The sequence below is a fragment of the Haliotis rufescens genome, unplaced genomic scaffold (genome assembly GCF_023055435.1).
Source record: "Haliotis rufescens isolate VD_foot unplaced genomic scaffold, xgHalRufe1.0.p SCAF_4, whole genome shotgun sequence".
Taxonomy (NCBI): Eukaryota; Metazoa; Mollusca; class Gastropoda; order Lepetellida; family Haliotidae; genus Haliotis; species Haliotis rufescens.
The window spans coordinates 29,858,507-29,883,112 of NW_025964112.1; the positions used below are offsets into that span (position 1 = coordinate 29,858,507).

The 24,606-nt window shown below is 40.6% G+C and overlaps 2 protein-coding genes across 2 annotated transcripts in view; one reads left to right on the forward strand and one right to left on the reverse strand.

Moving 5' to 3' along the window:
- Positions 1-12,229, forward strand: part of LOC124150127 (leucine-rich repeat and death domain-containing protein 1-like) — a 130,271-nt gene extending 118,042 nt beyond the window's left edge. Inside the window, exon 3 of the mRNA XM_046522052.2 lies at positions 9,603-12,229. Within this exon, the coding sequence (XP_046378008.2) occupies positions 9,603-9,901 (299 nt within the window). The 3' untranslated portion in view covers positions 9,902-12,229. The remainder of the gene's footprint in view (positions 1-9,602) is intronic.
- Positions 12,230-17,983: 5,754 nt separating this feature from the next.
- Positions 17,984-23,197, reverse strand: LOC125372363. The gene is made up of 2 exons (XM_048382111.1): positions 22,711-23,197; positions 17,984-18,266 (listed from the first exon to the last, which is right to left on the reverse strand). The coding sequence occupies exon 1, from the start codon at positions 23,195-23,197 to the stop codon at positions 22,712-22,714; it is 486 nt and encodes a 161-aa protein (XP_048238068.1). The 3' UTR covers positions 17,984-18,266; position 22,711.
- Positions 23,198-24,606: the final 1,409 nt, after the last annotated feature.

Here is a 24,606-nt window from a genome sequence, read left to right on the forward strand (position 1 = left end):
TGCACAATGAAGAGTTGGGACACTTCCCATATCGACTTGTTTGCGATGTCTCGACTTCAAGCTCCCCAGCTCTCCTGAGGAAAGTGGAGGACTGAAATTGGTCTCCCAGAATATTTCTCCTCTTTGTGGCAGCTCCACTCCAGCTCCCACTACCTCCCAATCTGCTCCTTCACCCATGATCGGACTTTTCTATGGAAGTCTCCAAAATTTCCACCTATATGCCTGGAAAGTGTCACAGAAAGTGTTTTTCCAAGGCTGCCTCCAATGCTGTGGCACAGTCCTGGAGACTTTCCCCTTCCGTCATCTATAACACCTGATGGCACAAGTTCAGACAGCAGGCGAAGAGGAAGGAGATTGGATCACATGGTAGTAACTGTTCCCATGGTAGTAGATTTTCTGTTACCCGGTATATCTACACAAGGAGAAGAGTTTCAGAAATGGCACAACTGAGGGTTACTTGATCTGCCTGAGTATTGGTTAGATGGGCTCTCTGGTGTCAGCAGATATATTGAGATATATATATATGGATTGAGTTCTGTGTTTTGAATGGGTTGTCGATCTGAATTACGAGGCACCGACGACAGCCTTCAAACAAAATATGGCACTGTATGGGCTCAAGCAGCTAGTTACACCATAATACTTCACTCAAACATATGACAGGCATTCAAAGCATATAAGCACGGCAACTTCATAAGCTAATATGAGGTGAGCACCCCTAATGCCCCCCTTTCACTCAGACCACGGATATCCCGAATCACCCCGAATGGGACACTTTTCGAAATTTGTGATGATTCGGCCAATAATGCAAACTTTCATGGCTAATTGGATTGAAAAATATGAAGAATGTCAGGAATGGGTTAAGAAACATGTACCATTTACAAGATTCATGTAAGGATCATGCATGAATTGTAAGAATCACCTACGACTAAGTTAGGAATATGTTGAATGTTGTTCTTACTTAATTCTGACATGATTCTTAGTTGACTTGGGACATTCGTGGCTGTTTCGGGATGTTTTCGGGTTGAGGACAAGAAATGTTTGGAGCCATGAATCAATAAGAATAACCAAGAATGCAAAAGAATCAATTATGAAGCTGTTACAGAACATAAGAATTAATTACGAACGGATTACGACACAGCCACAAAATTACAATTCAGGGACCCTTCCACAAAAGTTTTTGACAAACAAAAACTTTCTTGCCAAATCGACGTACTCCCGTGAACTGTACGAATGTTTAGGAATCAAATAAGATTCATTTAAGAACTTCAAGAAATGATTGAGAATTATCTACGAACATGAAAAAGTTCCTATTCAGGGTGATTCGGGATATTCGTGGTCGTAGTGAAATGGGGGCATAAAGAAAACTAAGTAAGCAAAGCTTTCGTTCTACACTGCACTTCAACATTATGACGTCATATCACTTACTGTGACTCTGTTGTCCCCAAAACTTAAAATACATTCTCTTTGTAGATTTCCATCATGTTTTCTGTAAAAAATGTATTGCCACACATCCTTTGAATATTTTAAAAACCACAACTTTGCATTTTGTAACCTGTTATTGTAGATATAATTATTGAAATATACCTACCGACAATGACTGAAAAAAGAACTATTCTATGAATATTAGCTTCCGCAGTGATATGGCCTTCAAATCAGCTGTTCCAATCAGAGGGGGTTTATTGTGATTGACAACCTCTGATTGACCAATCAGAATTGAGTAATTTCCAAATTCATGGTACAATTGTTGTTTAACGCTGCACTTAGCAATATTCAAGCTATATGACAGTGGTCTGTATATAATCAAGTCTGGACCAGACAATCCAGTGATTGACATCATGAGCATCGATCTACGCAAGTGGGATATGCTTACATGCATCAACCAAGTCAGCAACCCTGACCACCCGATCCTTTTGGTCACAGTTGTTGAATGTTGAAGTTATACCATATATATTTATATATATGTACATATATAAACAGTTCAATCTTGATATCTTCTGGGTATGTTGACAGGTCTACCAGAACTGGTCATTACTGGCTTTGTATTGTCCATGGCATTTTATTTTGGACTGTCATGGGTTTCAGAGCTTACTGGTTTAGTGTTATCTAACTCTGGAGTGATTTCTTACTTGTCATTCATGTTGCCCAAGTTTCCCGCTGTTGTTCTGGTGTGGCGTTTATTTCGTCTGTATGTTTTGCTACTGTTAGTTGTCACCTTGTATGATCTTGGTGAAGGGTGGACTGCTGTCACAACAGCCGAATTCTCTTGTACATAATGTCCCAGATTCAGGGGAGGCAATTCTTGCTTCCTTTGTCATAGTAGTACTTTTGAAGATCTTGCCAGTAGTCCACACACAACAGGTAATCACTGTTTTTGTAGTTTTGTTGCTTTTTTGTTTTCATTGCAGATTGTACACTGTGATACACTATCTTCAATATGTTTGTTCATTCCAATCCAGAAAAGTACATCTCTTGCTCGTTGCTTGCATTTTGTCGTTCCCAGGTGTGCTTCATGAATTTTCTGTAGCATTTCTGCTTGCAGTGCCCTTGGAACAACTAGTTTGTTTCCCTTGAAGACTAGATCACTAACTACAGTCTTGGTATTCCAGAAGTCTTGTACACAAGCTGGAACATCTTTCCTGTCAGACAACCAACCAATGAGAATGACAGATTTCAGTTGCTGTAGCTGTGGGTCATCTGTTAATGGTAATTGTGATAAAAAGTTCACATCAAACTCTGTCTCATGGAACCAATTGTCATCAGCTCATAGGTATGCGCTCAGGGTATCAGCAATGATAAGTTCTTTAACTGGACAGTAAGTAAACTGTAGATCATATTTCTGCAGACGGGGCAACATTCTCTGAATCTTTGTGGAGCCTGGCACAATGGTTTTTGGAAGATTGCTTCTTTTGGCTTGTGGTCTGTTTCTACACGGACAGGTTTTCCATATATTTGTTGATGGAATTTCTCACCCATGCAGGATCCCCAGCATCTCCTTCTCGATCTGTGCATATCTCTTCTGTGCACTTGTTAGTGATCGTGATGCGAATGTAACTGGCTTTTCAGCTTGTATGAGCATTGCTCCTTGTCCTTCGGAACTGGCATCAACTGACAATGTCACTGGTTGAGTGACATCGAAGTACTGAAGTACCATAGTGTCTGTCACTTGTTTCTTCAAATTCTTGAATTCTTCCCACTGCCATGCAATGTCTTTTGACATCAACTCGCTCAGTGGTGCAGTTTCACTGGAGAGATTCGGTATGAATCTTCCTAGGTACTGAATCATGCCCAGGAATCTCATCAAGTCAGGTTTGTTTTCCGGCTCTGGCATTTCTCTAATAGCCTTCACCTTTTCAGGGTCTGGTTTTAGTCCATTCTTTGTCAGAAGATGTCCGACATATGACACTTTGGTCATTCTTAACTTGCACTTTGATCTGTTAAGTTTCAGACCACTCGACTGTATCCTATTCAAGACATCTTCCCGAGGCAAGAGAGTTAACTGACTATAAAAGTCCAGTTTCCACCCTTGCCGAACTAGGCTGGTATTATGGAGTAACATTTTGGCTGGACTAACGAGTCTATGCATAGTCCAATCAAAATCGCGCACCGAAATCGAAATCAGGTTCGTTAACTGTCGTGCAGATTTCGAAGGATTCCAAGATTTGCAAAGCATGTGCACGGCAAACTCGTCAGCAGATATTTTCCAAATCTTTTCATGTTTTTAACCAAGTTGCTTACGTGATTTGATGCATTTCGCGATGTAAAACCCGTTTTATCACAATATAGATGTTGATTATCGATCAGATCGTCCTGACTGGGCGGCACCATTTTGTGTGAAGCAAACGCAAGTGATGGAATCTGATTGGTCGATAGGAGAGGCTTAAAAGGGACGTAGCTGGTAATAGCCACTGGTGGCACTACGATCGAGCCCAGTTATTCTAGCCTAGTTCGGCAAGGGTGGAAACTGAACTTTTAAAGTCAGTTAACCCTCTTGCCTCGGGAAGATGATTCAAGACTGCATGCAGTCTCTCATCATGTTGCAGTACATCTATACCTCACACTCACATCATCAACGAAAACCTCTGGAGCTGATTTAACTCCACCAGATATTCTGGTGAAGCGATACCATATGGCATGTTGAAGGTGCACAGTTTGGAGCTCTCTTGATCCAGTTTCATCTGCCAGCAGAACCCGGACTCAGCAACCAGAACGGTGAATACTTTAGCTCCAGGTAAGCGTGACATGATTTCTTCCACAGTTCTCATGGGATAGTGTTCTCTTTTCACTGCCCGTCTTGTGTGGCTTGACTACAGTAACCATGCTGATCACCCAGCTGGTTGGTTCTGTCTGTTTGACTAAGACACCAATCTTCTCCAATTGGTTGAGATCAATTTTAACTTTCCCCAATTAATGCTGCTGGCACTTTTCTTGGCGGATGAACAACAGGTGTAACATAATCCAAAAGTTTAATGTGATGTTCTCCTGGCATGCAACCCAGTCCCTTGAATAGTTCTGGAAATGCTCCCAGAATATCATTGTTCACCTCTGGACTTGGTAACACAGGTATCTCAACTGAATGTATTCGTTGCACCAAGTTCATTTCTGGACATGTTTTCTTTCAAAGTATGCTAGGTCTGTCGTCTTAGACAACTTGGAACAGTATCTTGTAACTAATTCCCTTGTATGTGCACTCTAGCTTTGATTGTTCAAGTGGGGCTGTCTTATATCCAAAATACAAAACTAGTCTTGTTTGAGATTCTGACAACTGTTCATCTACTAGTTTCAAACTGTCATACACTCGTTTGGAGATGACATTACACTGTGCCCCTGTATCAAGCTTGAACTCTACCTGTTTCTTGTTAATTGTCAGGGTTTCTTTCCAGTCCTCAATATCACAATCTGACTCCAGCATTTTGATGAATAGTTGGTCAAAATCCTCAATTTCAGACTCTGAATTCTCCACCACATGTACATGTCTATTTTTGTTGTCAGGGTGGTCTCGTATATCTGACATACGTTGTCTTGTTTTGCACATATACTCACACGCAAAAGAAACGCAAGTGGTTTTAAGCTTAAGGTAACCAACACCGAGCCATAAATTGATACGAGTTTTAGCATGTAGTGAAGCCTGATGGTGTTATAAGCCCTGAGTAAAAACGCAACATAAAAAACAAATCGCCAAAACGCACCATTTCAATGGGTATCATGCATCCATTTCTCGCGAAATCGAAAATGCACAAACTGTCACGAACTGTGGTAGGTATAAAACTGTGGCCGATTCTTGTACCTACCACTCCTTGGTCAACAATGCCACGCCTAACTCAAATTCAGAGAAACCAGGCTATCGGACGTTTGGAAGCTGGAGAGTCTGTCCAAGATGTTGCCCGTCATTTCAACGTTAACATAACCACAATTTACCATCTCCTGCATCGATACAATGCTACACAGACCACAGAAGACCTTCCTTTGAACAGTCGTCCTAGGGCCACCACACCTCGACAAGATCGGCAGATTACCCCTCAACACCAGCGACATCCGTTCCTAACTGCAAGTGAAAGTGCTCAACAGACCATAGGAACACATAATCGACATATTAGCCGGGACACTGTGATCCGACGTCTCCGTTCCAACAACCTCAGATGTCGCCGACCAGCACGTCGTCCTGTTCTCCAACCACAGCATCGACAAGCAGGACTTCAGGGGGCACAGGGTCATCACAATTGGCGTCATCGTGAGTGGAGGTGTGTCCTCTTCTCTGATGAAAGTCGCTTTTGTGCCTCCCATGCAGACGGAAGAGTCAGAATTTGGCGGCATTGAGGTGATCGTTTTGCTGATAGAAACGTTGTGGAAAGGAATCCATGGGGTGGACCTAGCGTCATGATATGGGTAGGGATTGGACTTAATACGAGACTTGGACCCATGTGCTTTCTGAATGTTGGTCAAGGTCGGGGACACGGCGTCACTGCTCAGCGGTATATCGACCAAGTGATCAGACCCCACGTTCCATTTTTTTGCACAACATCAACACATTTTCCAGCAGGACAACACTTGTCCCCATGTTGCCAGAGCTACCATGGCCTTTCTGCAACAACACAACATCCGTGTTCTACCGTGGCCAGCCCTCAGCCCTGATCTGAACCCCATCGAACACTTGTGGGATGAGGTTCAAAGGCGTCGGCACAATGTGCGCCCAGTCCCTACAATTGCCAATGAACTATGCACAGCTACTCTGGATGTGTGCAGGAGGATCCCTAGGGCCTTCACAAATCGTCTGATCAACTCAATGTACAGGAGATGTGTGGCAGTGATCAATGCTAATGGTGGTCACACCAGGTATTGACTGAGGTTGTTGGTATTGACCCGAAACTGTGTAAGCCCTTAACATTTGAAAAAAACAATTATGTCATCTGCCTTTTAATCCATTAAACTGTCTTCAGTCAAATTTTTGTCAATCTTGCCCTATTGGTATTTTTTGTCTTTACTGTTGAAAATAAATAAACTGTATACTGCATACTCGCCTTGCGTTTCTTTTGCGTGTCAGTATACTTCCAAAGTGGTGTCTGCCACTGCACTACTCACAAATTCTTCTCGCAGTTTGACATTTATCCTTTATGTGATAATAGCCACATGCCCTACATCTTGGATACTGTGCATTTCGCCTGTCTTCATAATATCCTCTTTGCTTTTTGTCCTTCCTTGTCTTGTGTGTGCCTCCTCATGTATGTCTGTTTGTTCTTCACTCAGAACTTATAATTGTTGTGCACTAACCTCAGTAGCCCTGCACAGGTCAACTGTATCAGCCAAACCTAGGTTCTCTCAATAAGCGCATCCTCATACTGTCACACCACAGACAATGGTGTCTTTTATTAACCCTTAGGTTAAGTCAGCAAACTCACAGTTTTTAGCTTTGTTTTTCAAATCTGACACATACTGGTCTACAGTTTCCCCGATTTTCTGTGATCTCATGAAGAATGCATGTCTTTCTATAATCAAGCTTTTCTTTGGTTGACGATATTGTTGAAACTTCTGTATAACTCTATCAAACGTTTTAGTGTCACCTTCATTCACCCATTCAAACGAATTGAATACCTGCATGGCTGATTCTCCCGCCACGTGTAGCAAGGTCGCACACACTTCACGGCCTCTGACTTCGCAGTGATTCCGCTGGCTGTTAGGTAAAACTCAAACCTTTGGAGCCGTTGTTTCCAGTTCTCGCCTAGATTGCCTTCAAAACTCCTTTCGGCCCAGTTTCTGTGTTGACTTCTGACACCATGTATTATAATCAACGACAAGCATGGCGGGTTCATAGAATGTTCACCAAGTTTAAGATATCACCTGTGTCTTTCAATCATCATAGTGCATCATTTGCTTTCCTGAAAGAGAGACAAATATACAAGGCACTGTAAACACCTGGTGTTTATCATTATCAGGGTATTGTCGACATATTAGCCGGGACACTGTGATCCGACGTCTCCGTTCCAACAACCTCAGATGTCGCCGACCAGCACGTCGTCCTGTTCTCCAACCACAGCATCGACAAGCAGGACTTCAGGGGGCACAGGGTCATCACAATTGGCGTCATCGTGAGTGGAGGTGTGTCCTCTTCTCTGATGAAAGTCGCTTTTGTGCCTCCCATGCAGACGGAAGAGTCAGAATTTGGCGGCATTGAGGTGATCGTTTTGCTGATAGAAACGTTGTGGAAAGGAATCCATGGGGTGGACCTAGCGTCATGATATGGGTAGGGATTGGACTTAATACGAGACTTGGACCCATGTGCTTTCTGAATGTTGGTCAAGGTCGGGGACACGGCGTCACTGCTCAGCGGTATATCGACCAAGTGATCAGACCCCACGTTCCATTTTTTTGCACAACATCAACACATTTTCCAGCAGGACAACACTTGTCCCCATGTTGCCAGAGCTACCATGGCCTTTCTGCAACAACACAACATCCTTGTCTTGTGTGTGCCTCCTCATGTATGTCTGTTTGTTCTTCACTCAGAACTTATAATTGTTGTGCACTAACCTCAGTAGCCCTGCACAGGTCAACTGTATCAGCCAAACCTAGGTTCTCTCAATAAGCGCATCCTCATACTGTCACACCACAGACAATGGTGTCTTTTATTAACCCTTAGGTTAAGTCAGCAAACTCACAGTTTTTAGCTTTGTTTTTCAAATCTGACACATACTGGTCTACAGTTTCCCCGATTTTCTGTGATCTCATGAAGAATGCATGTCTTTCTATAATCAAGCTTTTCTTTGGTTGACGATATTGTTGAAACTTCTGTATAACTCTATCAAACGTTTTAGTGTCACCTTCATTCACCCATTCAAACGAATTGAATACCTGCATGGCTGATTCTCCCGCCACGTGTAGCAAGGTCGCACACACTTCACGGCCTCTGACTTCGCAGTGATTCCGCTGGCTGTTAGGTAAAACTCAAACCTTTGGAGCCGTTGTTTCCAGTTCTCGCCTAGATTGCCTTCAAAACTCCTTTCGGCCCAGTTTCTGTGTTGACTTCTGACACCATGTATTATAATCAACGACAAGCATGGCGGGTTCATAGAATGTTCACCAAGTTTAAGATATCACCTGTGTCTTTCAATCATCATAGTGCATCATTTGCTTTCCTGAAAGAGAGACAAATATACAAGGCACTGTAAACACCTGGTGTTTATCATTATCAGGGTATTGTATGCACTACATCTGGAATGTGTGGTATCGTGTATTTGGCACTCCCTTTTTAAGAAGATTTTTATTATGCTAGATTTAGCAAGAATAGCAAATTAAATGTGATAATATTTCAGAATCGGGTTCCCACAGGGATCACTGATTTTGATTAGTAATTAAACATTTTTATTTAATATTTTTTATAAGATCTTGATTATGATTTTAAGTCACTTTAAGGCCCCATACATTTTGGCATTTTGATGATGTTGGGAAAATGAAATATGTTATGTCTCTGAAGTGCACTCATACTTTACTATTGCATTTGGATCATACTGTCTTCTGGCTTAAAACAAACCACTTTACACAGTCATTAGGCAACCATACTTTCCTTGTTTCATGGTGACAGATTTCAAGTTTTTTAACTTTCAGCTCTCTTTGAGTGTACTTGGTGAGCAACAGTGCTTTAAGTTTTCATTAGCATGAAAGACAATAGTGTTCTTTTTATTTGGAAAGAGTCTTTTTGTATGACGTTTTGTGTGCTTCGATCATCATTACCTGTGTGCTATTTGTTATTCTTACTGTACATTTGGCTTCATCCAATTATCTACTTGTTATCTATTATCTGTTGTCAATGTTAATCTGCAGCATATCACAACATGTCCTGCATATATACCTTGCATCACTTAGTTGTTGTCACTCCAGCTTGAGAATGGTGTAAAAATCTTCATCACAATATGGAATAAATCAGTAGTTGTTTTCCATAAAATTGTTATGAAATATCTAGGAAGTTTTGTATGATTTTCTTGTGGATTCTCAATATGTAAAGAACAGAAATTGGGCACAGCTGCAAGAGGAATTCTTGCGGAGATAATCCTACAGATATGTATTTTATATTTGAACAGTAACTCACACTTAACTTTGCTGTTTTCATTCAGAGCTGCTCCTGAACATGATGTTTGAGAGGATGAAGTGTGATCTTAACAAGAATGAACTGCGCTATTTGATGAAGAAATTTCACTTTCCAGAGGAAAAAATGATGGAATTTGAACAGATCCATCCAGGGAAAGAAAACCTCCCAGAAAGAATCTACACTGCCATGTTGTTTTGGAAAGAATTCAAAGGTGAAGAGGCCACAGCTGAAGAACTCCTCCGTATTCTGCATATTGTTGGACATGATGAACTAGCACAGAGCCTCAGATTGATGAAGATTTATGCACAAAGACTCAGGTTTTAAGATCCAGGAAAGCTGTTAGATGGGTTTGATAATCAAGCAGGGCCTTTCACACTTCTATGTGAAGTACAAGGGAGGTCATCTGTCACCTGCTCAACTCTGAATGTTGGCAAGATTCCAGATGGTTCATGACACATTTTGCAAAGAGATTTGTGATTTTGTGTGATTGATATAAAGAAATCATGTTCTGGGGCATTCTGGAAAAGGAGTGATTGGGATGCTTGCAGTGTTTCTATGTCACCTTCTGCTGACCATATGCTTCTAATTCCTAATGGCCCATAGAGATATGCTTCTAATTCCTAATGGCACATAGAGATATGCTTCTAATTCCTAATGGCCCATAGAGATATGTTTCTAATTCCTAATGGCCCATAGAGATATGCTTCTAATTCCTAATGGCCCATAGAGATATGCTTCTAATTCCTAATGGCACATAGAGATATGCTTCTAATTCCTAATGGCCCATAGAGATATGCTTCTAATTCCTAATGGCCCATAGAGATATGCTTCTAATTCTTTATGGCCTATAGAGATATGCTTCTAATTCTTAATGGCCCATAGAGATATGCTTCTAATTCTTAATGGCCCATAGAGATATACTTGTAATACTTAATGGCCCATAGAGATATGCTTGTAATACTTAATGGTCCATAGAGATATGCTTGTAATACTTAATGGCCCATAGAGATATGCTAATAATACTTAATGGCCCATATAGATATGCTTGTAATACTTAATAGCCCATAGAGATATGTTTTTTATACTTGATAGCCCATAGAGATATGTTTTTTATACTTGATAGCTCATAGAGATATGCTGTTTATACTTGACAGCCCATAGAGATATGCTATTTATACTTGATAGACCATAGAGATATGCTTCTAATACTTAATAGCCCATAGAAATATGTTTTTTATACTTAATGGCCCATAGAGATATGCTTGTAATACTTAATAGCCTATAGAGATATCCTTGTAATACTTAATAGCCCATAGGGATATGCTTCTAATTCTTAATGGCCCATAGAGATTTGCTTCTAATTCTTAATGGCCCATAGAGATATGCTTCTAATTCTTAAGGGCCCATGGAGATATGCTTCTAATACTTAATGGCCCAGAGATATGCTATTTATTCTTAATGGCCCATAGAGATATGCTTCTAATACTTAATGGCCCATGGAGATATCCTTTTAATTCTTAATGGCCCATGGAGATATGCTTCTCATTCTTAATGGCCCATAGAGATATGCTTCTAATACTTAATGGCCCAGAGATATGCTATTTATACTTGATAGCCCATAGAGATATGCTTGTAATACTTAATGGCCCATAGAGATATGCGTCTAATACTTAATAGCCCATAGAGATATGCTATTTATACTTGATAGCCCATAGAGATATCCTTGTAATACTGAATGGCCCATAGAGATATGCTTCTAATACTTAATGGCCCAAAGAGATATGCTTCTAATACTTAAAAGCCCATTGAGATATGTTTTTTATAGTTGATAGCCCATAGAGATATGCTATTTATACTTGATAGTTCATAGAGATATGCTTCTAATACTTAAAAGCCCATAGAAATATGCTTCTTTTACTTAATAGCCCACATATATGCTTCTTATACTTGATAGACTATAGAGATATGCTTCTTTTACTTAATAGAATATAGAAATAGGCTTCTTATACTTAATAGACCATAGAGATATACTTCTTATACTTAATAGCCCACATATATGCTGTTTATACTTCATAGCCCAAAGAGATATGCTTCTAATACTTAATGGCCCATAGAGATATGCGTCTAATACTTAATAGCCCATAGAGATATGTTTTTTATGCTTGATAGCCCATAGAGATATGCTATTTATACTTGATAGCCCACATATATGCTTCTTATACTTAATAGCCCATAGAGATATGCTTCTTATATTTAATAGCGCATAGAGATATGCTTCTAATACTAAATAGCTCATAGAGATATGCTTCTAATACTTAATAGACCAAACACAGTTATAACATGTATAGTTGTAACACAGTTATAACCACAATAGCTGTAACAAACCTTGTAACATACACAGTTATAACATAATTAGTTGAAACACATACAACTTTAACATATGTAGTTGTAACACACAGTTTTAACATATACAGTAGTAACATAGTTATAACATACTTGTAACATCAATTTTATAACCAATAGTTGTAACACATAGAGTTATGAGATATTGTTTGTTTGTTTGTTGATTAACGCCACATTCAGCCATCTGTAAACAAACGAGTCTGGACCAGACAATCCAGTAATTGATATCATGAGCATGGATGTACGTAATGGGGATACAATGATATGTATCAACCTGAGCCTGACCACCCGATCCCGTTGGTGGCCTCTTACGACAAGCATGGGGGCCTCTTACGACAAACATGGTGGCCTCTTACGACAAGCATGGTCGCCTCTTACGACAAGCATAGTGGCCTCTTATGACAAGCATGGGGGCCTCTTACGACAAGCATGGTGGCCTCTTATGACAAGCATGGGGGCCTCTTATGACAAGCATAGTGGCCTCTTATGACAAGCATGGGGGCCTCTTACGACAAGCATGGTCGCCTCTTACGACAAGCATGGTGGCCTCTTATGACAAGCATGGTGGCCTCTTATGACAAGCATGGGGGCCTCTTACGACAAGCATGGTGGCCTCTTATGACAAGCATGGGGGCCTCTTATGACAAGCATAGTGGCCTCTTATGACAAGCATGGGGGCCTCTTACGACAAGCATGGTCGCCTCTTACGACAAGCATAGTGGCCTCTTACGACAAGCATGGTGGCCTCTTATGACAAGCATGGGGGCCTCTTATGACAAACATGGTGGCCTCTTATGACAAGCATGGTGGCCTCTTATGACAAGCATAATGGCCTCTTATGACAAGCATAGTGGCCTCTTATGACAAGCATAGTGGCCTCTTATGACAAGCATGGTGGCCTCTTATGACAAGCATGGGGGCCTCTTACGACAAACATGGTGGCCTCTTACTACAAGCATGGTGGCCTCTTACTACAAGCATGGTGGCCTCTTACGACAAGCATGGTGGCCTCTTACGACAAGCATAGTGGCCTCTTACGACAAGCATGGGGGCCTCTTACGACAAGCATGGGGGCCTCTTACGACAAGCATGGTCGCCTCTTACGACAAGCATGGTCGCCTCTTACGACAAGCATGGTCGCCTCTTACGACAAGCATGGTCGCCTCTCACGACAAGCATAGTCACCTCTTACGACAAGCATAGTGGCCCCTTATGACAAGCATGGTGGCCTTTTACGACAAGCATGGTGGCCTCCTCTTACGACAAGCATAGTTGCCTCTTATGACAAGCATGGGGGCCTTTTATGACAAGCATGGTGGCCTCCTCTTATGACAAGCATGGTGGCCTCTTACGACAAGCATGGTGGCCTCTTGCTACAAGCATGGTGGCCTCTTACGACAAGCATGGTGGCCTCTTACGGCAAGCATGGTGGCCTCTTACGACAATCATGGTGGCCTCCTCTTACGACAAGCATAAATGCCTCTTATGACAAGCATAGTCCCCTCTTACTACAAGCATGGTGGCCTCTTACGACAAGCATGGTGGCCTCTTACGACAAGCTTGGGGGCCTCTTACGACAAGCATGGTGGCCTCTTACTACAAGCATGGTTGCCTCTTACGACAAGCATGGTAGCCTCTTACGACAAGCATGGTCGCCTCCTCTTACGACAAGCATAGTTGCCTTTTATGACAAGCATAGTGGCCTCTTACGACAAGCATGGTCAACTCTTACTACAAGCATAGTCACCTCTTACGACAAGCATAGTGGCCTCTTACGACAAGCATAGTCAACTCTTACTACAAGCATGGTGGCCTCTTACGACAAGCATGGTGGCCTCCTCTTACGACAAGCATAGTTGCCTCTTATGACAAGCATAGTCGCCTCTCACAACAAGCATAGTCACCTCTTACTACAAGCATGGTGGCCTCTTACTACAGGCATGGTGGCCTCTTACAAGAAGCATAGGCACCTCTTACTACAAGCATGGGGGCCTCTTACGACAAGCATGGTGGCCTCTTACGACAAGCATGGGGACCTCTTACGACAAGCATGGTGGCCTCTTACGACAAGCATGGTGGCCTCTTACGACAAGCATGGTGGCCTCTTACGACAAGCATTGTGGCCTCTTATGACAAGCATGGGGGCCTCTTACGACAAGCATAGTGGCCTCTTACGACAAGCATGGTGGCCTCTTACTACAAGCATGGTGGCCTCTTACGACAAGCATGGTGGCCTCTTACGACAAGCATGGTGGCCTCCTCTTATGACAAGTATAGTTGCCTCTTATGGCAAGCATAGTCACCTATTACTACAAGCATGGTGGCCTCTTACTACAAACATGGTGGCCTCCTCTTACGACAAGCATGATGGCCTCTTACGACAAGCATGGTGGCCTCTTACTACAAGCATGGTGGCTCTTACTACAAGCATGGGTGCCTCTTACGACAAGCATAGGCACCTCTTACTACAAGCATGGTGCCCTCTTATGACAAGCATAGACACCTCTTATGACAAGCACAGTCGCCTCTTATAAATTTGTAACACATACTGTTAAAACAATACAGTTGTAACAGTTATAACGTACATAGTTGTAACATATCTAGATATAACATAAGTGGTCGAGCTCACTGACTTGGTTGATGCATGTCAATACAGGCCAACTGCTTGGAGCGATGTTCATGATGTCAATCAATGGATTGTCTGGTCCAGACTCGATTATTTACCGACCACCGTCATATTGCACTCCTGGAGTGCGGCACTAATCAACAAATCAAAAAAATTATAACATATAGTTGTTACAATAGTTTAACCTGAATTTTTATTAGTTATATGACATGTATTTGTAACAATACAGTTATAACAGTTGTAGTACATAGTTATAACATATTTTAATATATACAGTTTTAACAATACAGTTGTAACAGTTTGAAAAACATACATCATTAGCAAATTGAGTTGTGACACCCCCAGCTGTGACATATAGTTATAGCATACCTAGTTGTAACATACAAAGTTATATCATATAGAGATAATTATACAAGCATGTGGTTCACAATTATTTTATGAAATGACTGTCAGAATTCATGTAATTGCTGGCGAGAGTGTGGGTAAAACGTGAATTCTCACATGGGTTTCGTAAAATCAGTGTGACACTCATGCAAGTGTAATAATTTCTTTGTTAATCGTTATTTCCTAAATCTTTTTGAGCTCCCCTTCAGAAAAATGCACTTATCATGACCACCGTCTTAGAAAACCACAAATGAGGTCAATAATCTTCAGGTATGTGATGTCATTCTAACCTTACATCACAATTATTTGAATGACGTCAGCAATGCCGTCAATGTCGTCCGAATGACATAAACAATAGATTGGTGCACATGAAGTGTATATTTGCACTTGTGCACATATGATTTTTTATGAACTCGTTTATACCTATGGGTAATAAATAGTTATAACATACAGTTATAATATATGCAATGTAGTTGTAACATATACAAATAATAACAAGTGATCATGAATGTACATACTATGAGGGTTATACATGGGAATCATTGCTGTACAATTTGAGTTTCTGCAGCAGTTTTCATCAACTAAAATATCCTTATGGGATATGTGGTTTTGTAGGAATGATGTAGCAAATTCAACTTTGAAATCTGATGAGATTCTAATGGTTGCAGAAAAATAAGATGATATTATGTTTGAATGTTCTCATCCAAAAGGTAGGGTGTGAATGGTGGCTTTTTCTATATTTCAATCTTTGGTTTTGTTTTCCATTCAATATTATTTTGTGATTTGTACATCTTTGTACATTTTACAAATACTGAGCATATTAATACCCAAATCCTGGTCAGGTTTCTGATCTCATGAAGTCAGGGAAGAGAATGTATCAAATGTATAATCTTGTTTGGCACAGAAGGGACATTTGAAAAGAGGTCCTGAATCTAAGTGATAAAATACTGTGAAATCTTTCATAATAGACGAAGTGGTGATAACGCATCGTAATACATTTACGTACAAGACGCAATCATTGACACGTCAAATGGACACTAAGGTAAATTCATAGATTGCTGCAGACTGTCACTGTCAGCCTTGACACGGATCCACTCAATACTACGATAGTTTGGATTTGCAGTTCTTCGTTTTGTTCACTAGGATGGGTCGTAGCAGAGACCATATAATATTATATGGTCTCTGGTCGTAGCGAGGATATTCGTGAACGATCATGCAGTCAAACTCTCTGACATTTCTCAGTGTATAGTAAAATGCTGACTTCAAGGTTAAAGAGTATAAATGATCAGAAAAAGACACTTCTGTATGTAATTGTGCCTGGAATTCCCAGGGGGTCCCCATGAATGTGGAAGTAGTCCGTCAGTGGTTTAATCTTTTCAAGAACACGGCCTTGTGGAAAACGTTTGAACGTCAAATTTTGTCGTTCATACACTCATGAACGTCAATGTGACCGACCACTCGTCCAATTTAAAAGCTATGTATCGTGTAAACTTCAAATTAAGAAATTATTGTACCTCAGTATCTATTTGACACGTTTTTACAATCACCTTTCAGTGATCGGCCAATTGATCAGTAATGACTAACACCTGTAATAGCCACAGATTCGTAAAAAAAATTGGAAATCCCTCCCGTCGCGTTTTTCATGTCAGCCATTTTGACGTCTTGTACTTGATGTAAATGTATTACGACGTGCTGTCATTGTAACTGACTTACTGAGGTAGTTCTTAAACATTTCTCATCTAATGGTGATATTTATCAGTACATGTGTTGTACAGAAGCTACAAAAGTTGTCATGTCACCTCTCGTTTTGAGGAATTAGTTTATTCCGCAATACAGCTGGTTGTTGTATGGCTGTCAGTGTAAACATGAAGTCACACGTACTAAATATAATTGTGTATAGATCAAGGTCTACGTAATTTGAGGTAAAAACAGTGATGTAAAAAGTTATAAGAATTGACTTGCACTTTGTGTGAGTTCTTTGGAGTATGAACCTGTGTGAGGGTCAAACATTTTATGAACGTTGTCACAAGCTCATAAGTTCATACTGTTTTGCCCTTGCTCGATGAAGGTTCATACTCCATTGAACTCACACAAAGTGAAACTCAGTTCTTAATTATTCCACGTATGTTGGCTTTAACATACTCAAACCATTATCTTTCACCATAATACTTAACTTGCTCAGTGTGAGACACAAACGTAGCATTATGCAAATGGTCCACACGAAGGACTATGAAGTGTCCCTTGCAGCGTTGGGTGCCCTAGTAGGCAGCACCAGTATGACATCATAATGTTCTTGAAGCAAGCATGCCCCGGCATTGTGGTGTGGTAGATATTTTCTGTCTGAAATGTATTACCACATTTGCTGATAATATTCTTAGATCAACAACACAGTATGTTTCAAAGCATTTATTAAGAAAAGTAATTATTTACAGTTGCTCATCTGTCAGGTTTATGAAAGAAGTGCTTTCAAGTAAATGTGTTTTATTGGTAAAAAAAAGCAGTTGACAAAATCATGGTCTAACTTATTTGAAGTACCGCTGGTGGACCAATCAGAATGCAGGTTGCTAATATGTCCCGGTGATGTGACCTGTAATTATCTGTTGTGTTTATGGCTCTGGTTTATTGAAGAAGTAGGACTGATGGTCACCCACCTGCCATTAAGTTCTCTAATGGGGGAATCACTGACACCTTACTTCTTAAACACATCTTATTTCTCTATGAACAACAAACGATGGTGCTAGATTATATTGCCTGTCTCCCTTTGATGACCATGCAAACAGAGGCGACCCAAAATATACTATAAAAATACCAGAGCCCATTGTATCAGTAATGGATTGTTGGTGCAGATGTGTTGGCTAAGATGGTGACCCTCCCACACCAACACTTTGAAATAGATTTTTGTAAAAACTAATTCAAACAATCCTCTAACCAATAATAAAGGCCTTTAGAAATATTTTCTTGTTTGTTATAATTTACATTTATTATAACAGTTGCAAGTAATGGACTGAGTGAACTGCAAGTTTTAGGTTAAAGCTGATTGCTTCTAGTGGTTCTTATTCATTTTCTTGTTTTTGTCCCGTGATGCAGCCAGTATAGGTCGTTGGTTGTTTAATAGCGCACTCAGCAGTAGTCCTGCTATCTTAAAATAATATAAGGGTAACGCTATTTTTCAGGGCATTATCATGTGCAGAAGCCCAAGGTCTGCAATTAACTGCCTGACGAAGGGGTGTGTCCAGCAACCCTACAAACTCCTTTGCTTGGATGAAGTCGTCTAGCCTGAAAAGTGAAACAGACTGAGTGAGTTGGGTTTAACGCCGCTTTTAACAGTATTCCAGCACATTCCAAAAGCCCCAGAAACGATCTCTTTCGGCGCCAAAAATAACGAGAAGTTAAACCTTATATTAAACCAGTTAAACAATGTACTATAGTACAAATGCATAACCAAATGCGCGAAAACCACATTTTCTAGGATCATGCGCCCCGTAGTGCATACATTGCAAAACTATAGCCCACACATCACTATCAAATCACTGCCCCCATAGACACACCCTCACACAACAGGCAACAAACACATAAACATCTACACAGCAAAACTACAAACATGAAAACCAGCACCGCGCACATCAAAACCACAACTCGCCACACCACAGACAAACAATATACCACTACCAAAACCCACAACATCTAAAAAACATAAAATCTGTTTGAGACCTACTTACCGAAAATGCACCCATCTTCACGCACCCAACCCACCAGCATCCAGGAGATCTCTAACGGTGGAGTTCTCAATACAACAAAACGCCCCAACATCTACACCCGCAGGCAAAACAAGCCGCAGAGCAAGCACCATAACCAGACCGAACACCCAAAACACCACAGCCACTAGGGCAACAACTACCAGACCAAAACAAGGGTAACAAATCCACCACTAACAACAAACAAACAAACACAACATCAACCCACAACACGACAACTAAACAACCAACCAACATTGACACTCCAACCCAAATCATAAGCGGAGAAAACTCATTCACAACAGAATATGACCCTCTAGACACACTGAATGTCTCCTTCAAAACCCAAAAAACTCATAAGCGTAAAACATCAAACCAGACAGGATACAAAACCCTAAGTAACCTTACACTGTTACTAGCACATATACTCAAACAAATCAGCGCCAGCATTAAGTCCTTCCACGCGTCGGCTTCCAAACTAAATCTTCCTAGTCCCTCCTTCAGGACTTCAACAAGAAGAAATCTTAAAATAGAAACAATAGTAACCTATGCCTAAACATAACTTAATCCCCAAATTCTAAGCCCTCTAAATAATGGAAAGACTACGCATATTACAGTGGAATGCCAACGGACTAGCACGAACGCCCACCACACCTCCTGGGGTGTTAAAGATAAACAGACCAAAACGGCAAACTCACTGCGAATGGATCGAACAAAAAACCTAATACTACTAGATAACAACCATCCAACTAGATATGATAAAATTAATTAAAATATGTCGGCTATAGACCTAACAATCTGTACCCCTGATCTCGCCCAAAGCACTTTGTGGGAAGTGCATGAGGAGCCACTCTGTAGCGACCACTTTCCAATCCACATAACCATAGGAAACATATCATATCCAAACCCCAAATGAAACCTAAGAACCAAAATTCAATTACAAGGCAGACTGGGACAAATTCAAAGCACTCTGCAAACAGATCAAACCAGCGGACCTCGAAAATAAAGACCCCGATCAATACTGCCAAAACTTAACAGAATGCATTATTAACAAAGCAAAAAATACTAACCCCTTCCAAACTCCAATAATAGGCAAAACCACGGTACCCTGGTGGACCGAGGAAATTAAAAAAACCCGCAAAAGCGCATTTAATAAAGCTTAACGAGGCTACACACATCTAAAGATAGCACATCAACTAAACCATGAAGTACAAAGCCTAGTCAAAACGGCAAAAGCCAAAAACTGTAAAAAAAAGTCTGCGAAGAAATAAACCATCACACAGACGCAAGAACAGTATGGCGCAAAATACACGCAATCCGAGGCATTAAACGAACCAAAAAACACCGAACATAAATAACTCAACAAACTCTAAACAAAAAGCAAATAACCTAGCAAACCACTTCTCAGCCATCAGTAGTAATAGTAACTTCCCTGAGGAATTCCAAAAACAATTTAAAAATCTCCAAAATTACCCACAGATGATAACCTAGAAATTAACCAACAATATACAATAGAGGAACGGCTCCATGTTCTAAATAATAGAAAACAAAAGGAACAGCCCCTGGACTAGTGCTCACCAAATATTTAAACAGCTACCCAAAAATCTTCTGGAATCACTACTATAACCGAACACACAGGCAAACGAGGCAAACTCTTACAGACCAAAACTTATGTTAAACCATGGCGGCAATGGTCAAAAATAGACTCCAACACTATCTAGAGCAAAACAATATAATAAACCATGATCAAAGTGGATTCACCCCAGGCCGCTCAACTTTAGACAACCTCGCCCGATTAGAACAAGCACTGGACAAAATATCATCCATTCCAAACAATCAAAAACTTCTAAATACCAGGCACCATTCCAAATGGTTATATGACCATTCCAAAATTTGTCAAGGTCATATTTCCAAGCTTGGATTTGTTTGGATACAACATGTCATAATCATATCTGTTAAACGTTGTACAACTTTTGACCTTATGTGAGATTAGTAATGACATGAAAGTAAATAATTAAGAGTATTTTGGCACTATTTACCACGAAAAGACCAAACCATGAGCAAATTTAACTGAAAGAATTTCTGTCATTTAAAGTGGCTACTCTTTATATTTAATTTCTTATCTTCCTTGTCTATAATCATATGACATTGACTATGAACTTTGAACAATTAAACAAATATTTTGTTTTCCCATACCGACTTACGGTTGTCGTAGAACAAAGACCGTTTCGAGAATAGAGGGCCTCATTATAATAATTTGAACTTATATACATATGTACATAATAGTACTAGGTATAAATGAATTTTGATAAGTGTTCGTACAAGAATATGAACTTCGAATTATCTCGGAATTATGCGCAACACATAGGGCTGGAAATTTTATAATTGGTCTGGAACTATCTGACGGTTATTCAAAACAGGGAACAAGATTTCGTCAAATGAATCATTGAGCCAGGAATGCAACGATTTAAATGCTGACAAAATGAATAAACATATCTGGAACAGAGTAGACTGTTCATGCGGACAATTATATGCTACGTCTATTGCCAATGAAGTTTATTACCCCACGTTATAGCATTTGTTTCAAATAAAAGATAGAAGCCAAATAAATGGGACAATTAGTTGTTATGAATTAGCTTTACCTCTGTGACATATTACGCAACTAAAGGTGAATATGTTTATCAAATAATCAATTACAGTAATTAACCTAGTGTCTTTATTTATACACAATTTAATTACGTATTGGGGTACAAATATAATACACATATACACGGAATGATTTCTTATTTTGTCAATTTAACCATAACCCAAATCATACAAATCGAACATGTGAAAATAAAAGTAGTGACTAACTTTATGATCAAGGGTGTAAATACTCAATTGTATCTATTAATCCTAATAGTATAACAATAAATCCTGTGTATTTACTGAGCATATTTAGATACATCCGGATCTACGACCGCAGTCATATACTCAATCAAGGAAAGTATATTAGATTGAATTAAAAATGTGCTATCACTAAAACAAAATTTTCCGTTATCCACGTAAGCCTAAACCTGGGAGAAATAAAGTTCTGTTCTGTTCTGAAGACGCCGTCATGATTAGTTGGCGCCAGTCTAGACTGTCCAATCAACGTGAATATACAAACCGTGATGTTACTTGACCAGTTGATGACACCTGTCAAACTCAAAGTGCCCCTGGTCCTCCACCCGGTAACCTCCCAAAACCCCTACATCCCATTTCCCCTACAGCTTAAGACAACAAAGTTCACGGTGCATGGCACCGCTAATCCCTAGTCTGTTACCTATTTCATACAATGGAACAACCCAAGAAACACGAATAGATTGAGATAAATATTTAATTACGATTACGATATTATTCAAAAGTCATAATGCATTATAACAAAATGTTCATTTTTCAAAATTCATAATACATTATAATAAAATGTTCATTTTTCAAAATTCATAATACATTATAACAAAATGTTCATTTTTCAAAATTCATAATACATTATAATAAATTTCATCTCAAATGTTCAATTCACTCTTTATCCCAGCCTGAGGAGATGGCCAACCGCATCTAGAAACTGCATTGGGGATTTCACCTCTCATTCAACTCGTCCTTCAGGCGGCAGAGACCGCCTCCGTGGTCTTGTGGTAGAGCGTCCGCCCGGAGAGCGGAAGGTCCAGGGTTCGATCCCGGGCCGCGTCATACAAAAAGACGTTAAAAGATTGTACTTGTTGTTACCCTGTCTGGCGCTCGGCATTAAGGGGCTAAAACAAGGACTGGTCGGCTCGGAGTCAGTATACTGTGTCTGAGTGGGGTATTCATGTTAAACTGCGGCATGGTATCTCAGTGAGCTAGCACTATAAATCGGCATCAGTCCGGACTAGTACAAGCAGCCACACACACACATACACGTGCATGCACGTCGCTATATAAGTGCAATAATCTTGGACGCGACGTTAAACCCAATTTCACCTCACCTCACCTCAGGCGGCAGAGACGGTTCTCCACCTCTCTGTACACTCTCTTCCTGCCTCTTGGAGCTGCTCCAAAGTCGAGCTGTAAAATCTTAGCTCGTTCTGCCTGTTCCACCTTCCTGACTACCTCCACAAATCGGTAGATGTTGGGATGCCGGTGAGGGAGACCTCGGTTGAGTCGGTTATGAAAGCCTTCCAGGTTGTTGTTCGTCCTGGGACCTGTTGTACCGTGATGGTTCCACAGTGGTAGGGGGAATCGTGCTCCGTGGTCGGCCCAGGTAGTGACGATGTATGGGGCATGGTTATGCTCTGTAGCATTCCTTATCACGGTTCCTACTGTCGTGAGTCTTCCTCTACATGTGGACTTGACACACTTCCAGTGTACGCAAGTCAGTCTCTCGACGTTCTTAGTGTGAAGATAACCATCAAATGGGACTTGGGGCTTTCCTCTCTGTGACATAACAAACTCAACATTGCGAAGACCAGCCATGTTGATGTCATGTTAGTCAGTTTCAAGTATCAAGTATGTCATGCTCGCATTAATTTCATGATTTACTGAAGATAGTTTGAACATTTCTGAGCAACGATCATGTTTGGGTAAGGGAAGTAATCTTGTCTCCGCTTGCAATTGGATTCAATCGTGCGAGCAGTTCCGAGATCGCAGCTTGACTGTTCGGTAGGGCCGAAAGGCGGCATCCATGTTGTTCACGCTCCGCTGATCTCGGGGCCTCATTTGTCTGTACTCTGCTTATGAGCCGGGATGCGCATGAAACACGGGTGTCAAAACTTACTTACTTACTTATATTAGGGGATTTTACGTGCGCTTTCCGACTGAAGCGTATTTCGCACACGGGCCCGGCCGGGCCATTTAATGATTTAGAAGGGAAGAAAAGGTGTGCAACCAAGGAGGGGGGTTTAGTGGTTGCTTATATAAAATTTGGAAATTTTGAGATTTGGAATACATGCCTTGGAGGAGTGGTTGGGACTAAGGGAGTGTGTGGGGGTGAGTTGTTGTGTTATATGCTAGTGTTTGGTGGTTTGGTGATTTTTAGATACGATTAATTAGGTCTGTTTTGGTTAGGTATATGCCTAGGGCTTTGAAGTTTTCTATTTTATTTTGGGGGTTTAGGATTGCTTCTAGGGTAAGAGCTTTATTTAGATTTAGGTTGGTTTGTAATGTTGTACGGTGGGTGTGGTAGTGGGTGCAATGTAGTAGTACGTGATCTATTGTTTCTGGGTGAGTGCAGTGTGGGCACTTCCCGTTTGCGTGTTTTTTTATTTTTAGTAGATGGTTATTTAGTTTGGTGTGACCTGTTCGGAGTTTGGTGATAATTCTATCGATTTTTTTGGAGGGGTGGAGGATTTTGGGTTTGGTAAGGGGTTTTTTGAGGATTTTTATGATTTGGGTGTTTGTGTTTTGATAGAGGTTATGCCATTTTTTGGTGATTTTACGTTTGTTTATACTTTTGATCTCTGCTTTAGATATTGGTAGCTTAAGGCTTATCTCTGGTATTTTTAGGGATTGTTTAGCGGCTTGGTCGGCGTTTTCATTTCCGTATATTCCTACGTGGGCTGGTATCCAGATGAGTACTATGTCTTTGCCTGCCTCTGTTAGTTTATTTACGCTTTTGAGAATTTGGTTTATTAATTTGGGGCGATTTTTGGTGTTTTTGTTTTGGAGGGCCTGAAGTCCACTTAGTGAGTCTGAAAGTATTAGGATTTTTTGTTGGTTTTTAGTGTGTTGGCTGTGGAGCGCCGTGGCGATACCCATGAGTTCTGCAGTGAAGATGGATTGGTTGTTTGGGAGTCGGAAAGATTGAGTATTTCTAATTGGTTGGGCTATGTGGACTCCGAAACCTGTGTGATTTGTGATCAGATCAGCAGATCCGTCTGTGTAGA

Bases quoted from the DNA above. Each gene is read 5' to 3' on its own strand.
- LOC125372363 (XM_048382111.1), bottom strand. From the start codon at position 23,197: ATGGCTGGTCTTCGCAATGTTGAGTTTGTTATGTCACAGAGAGGAAAG.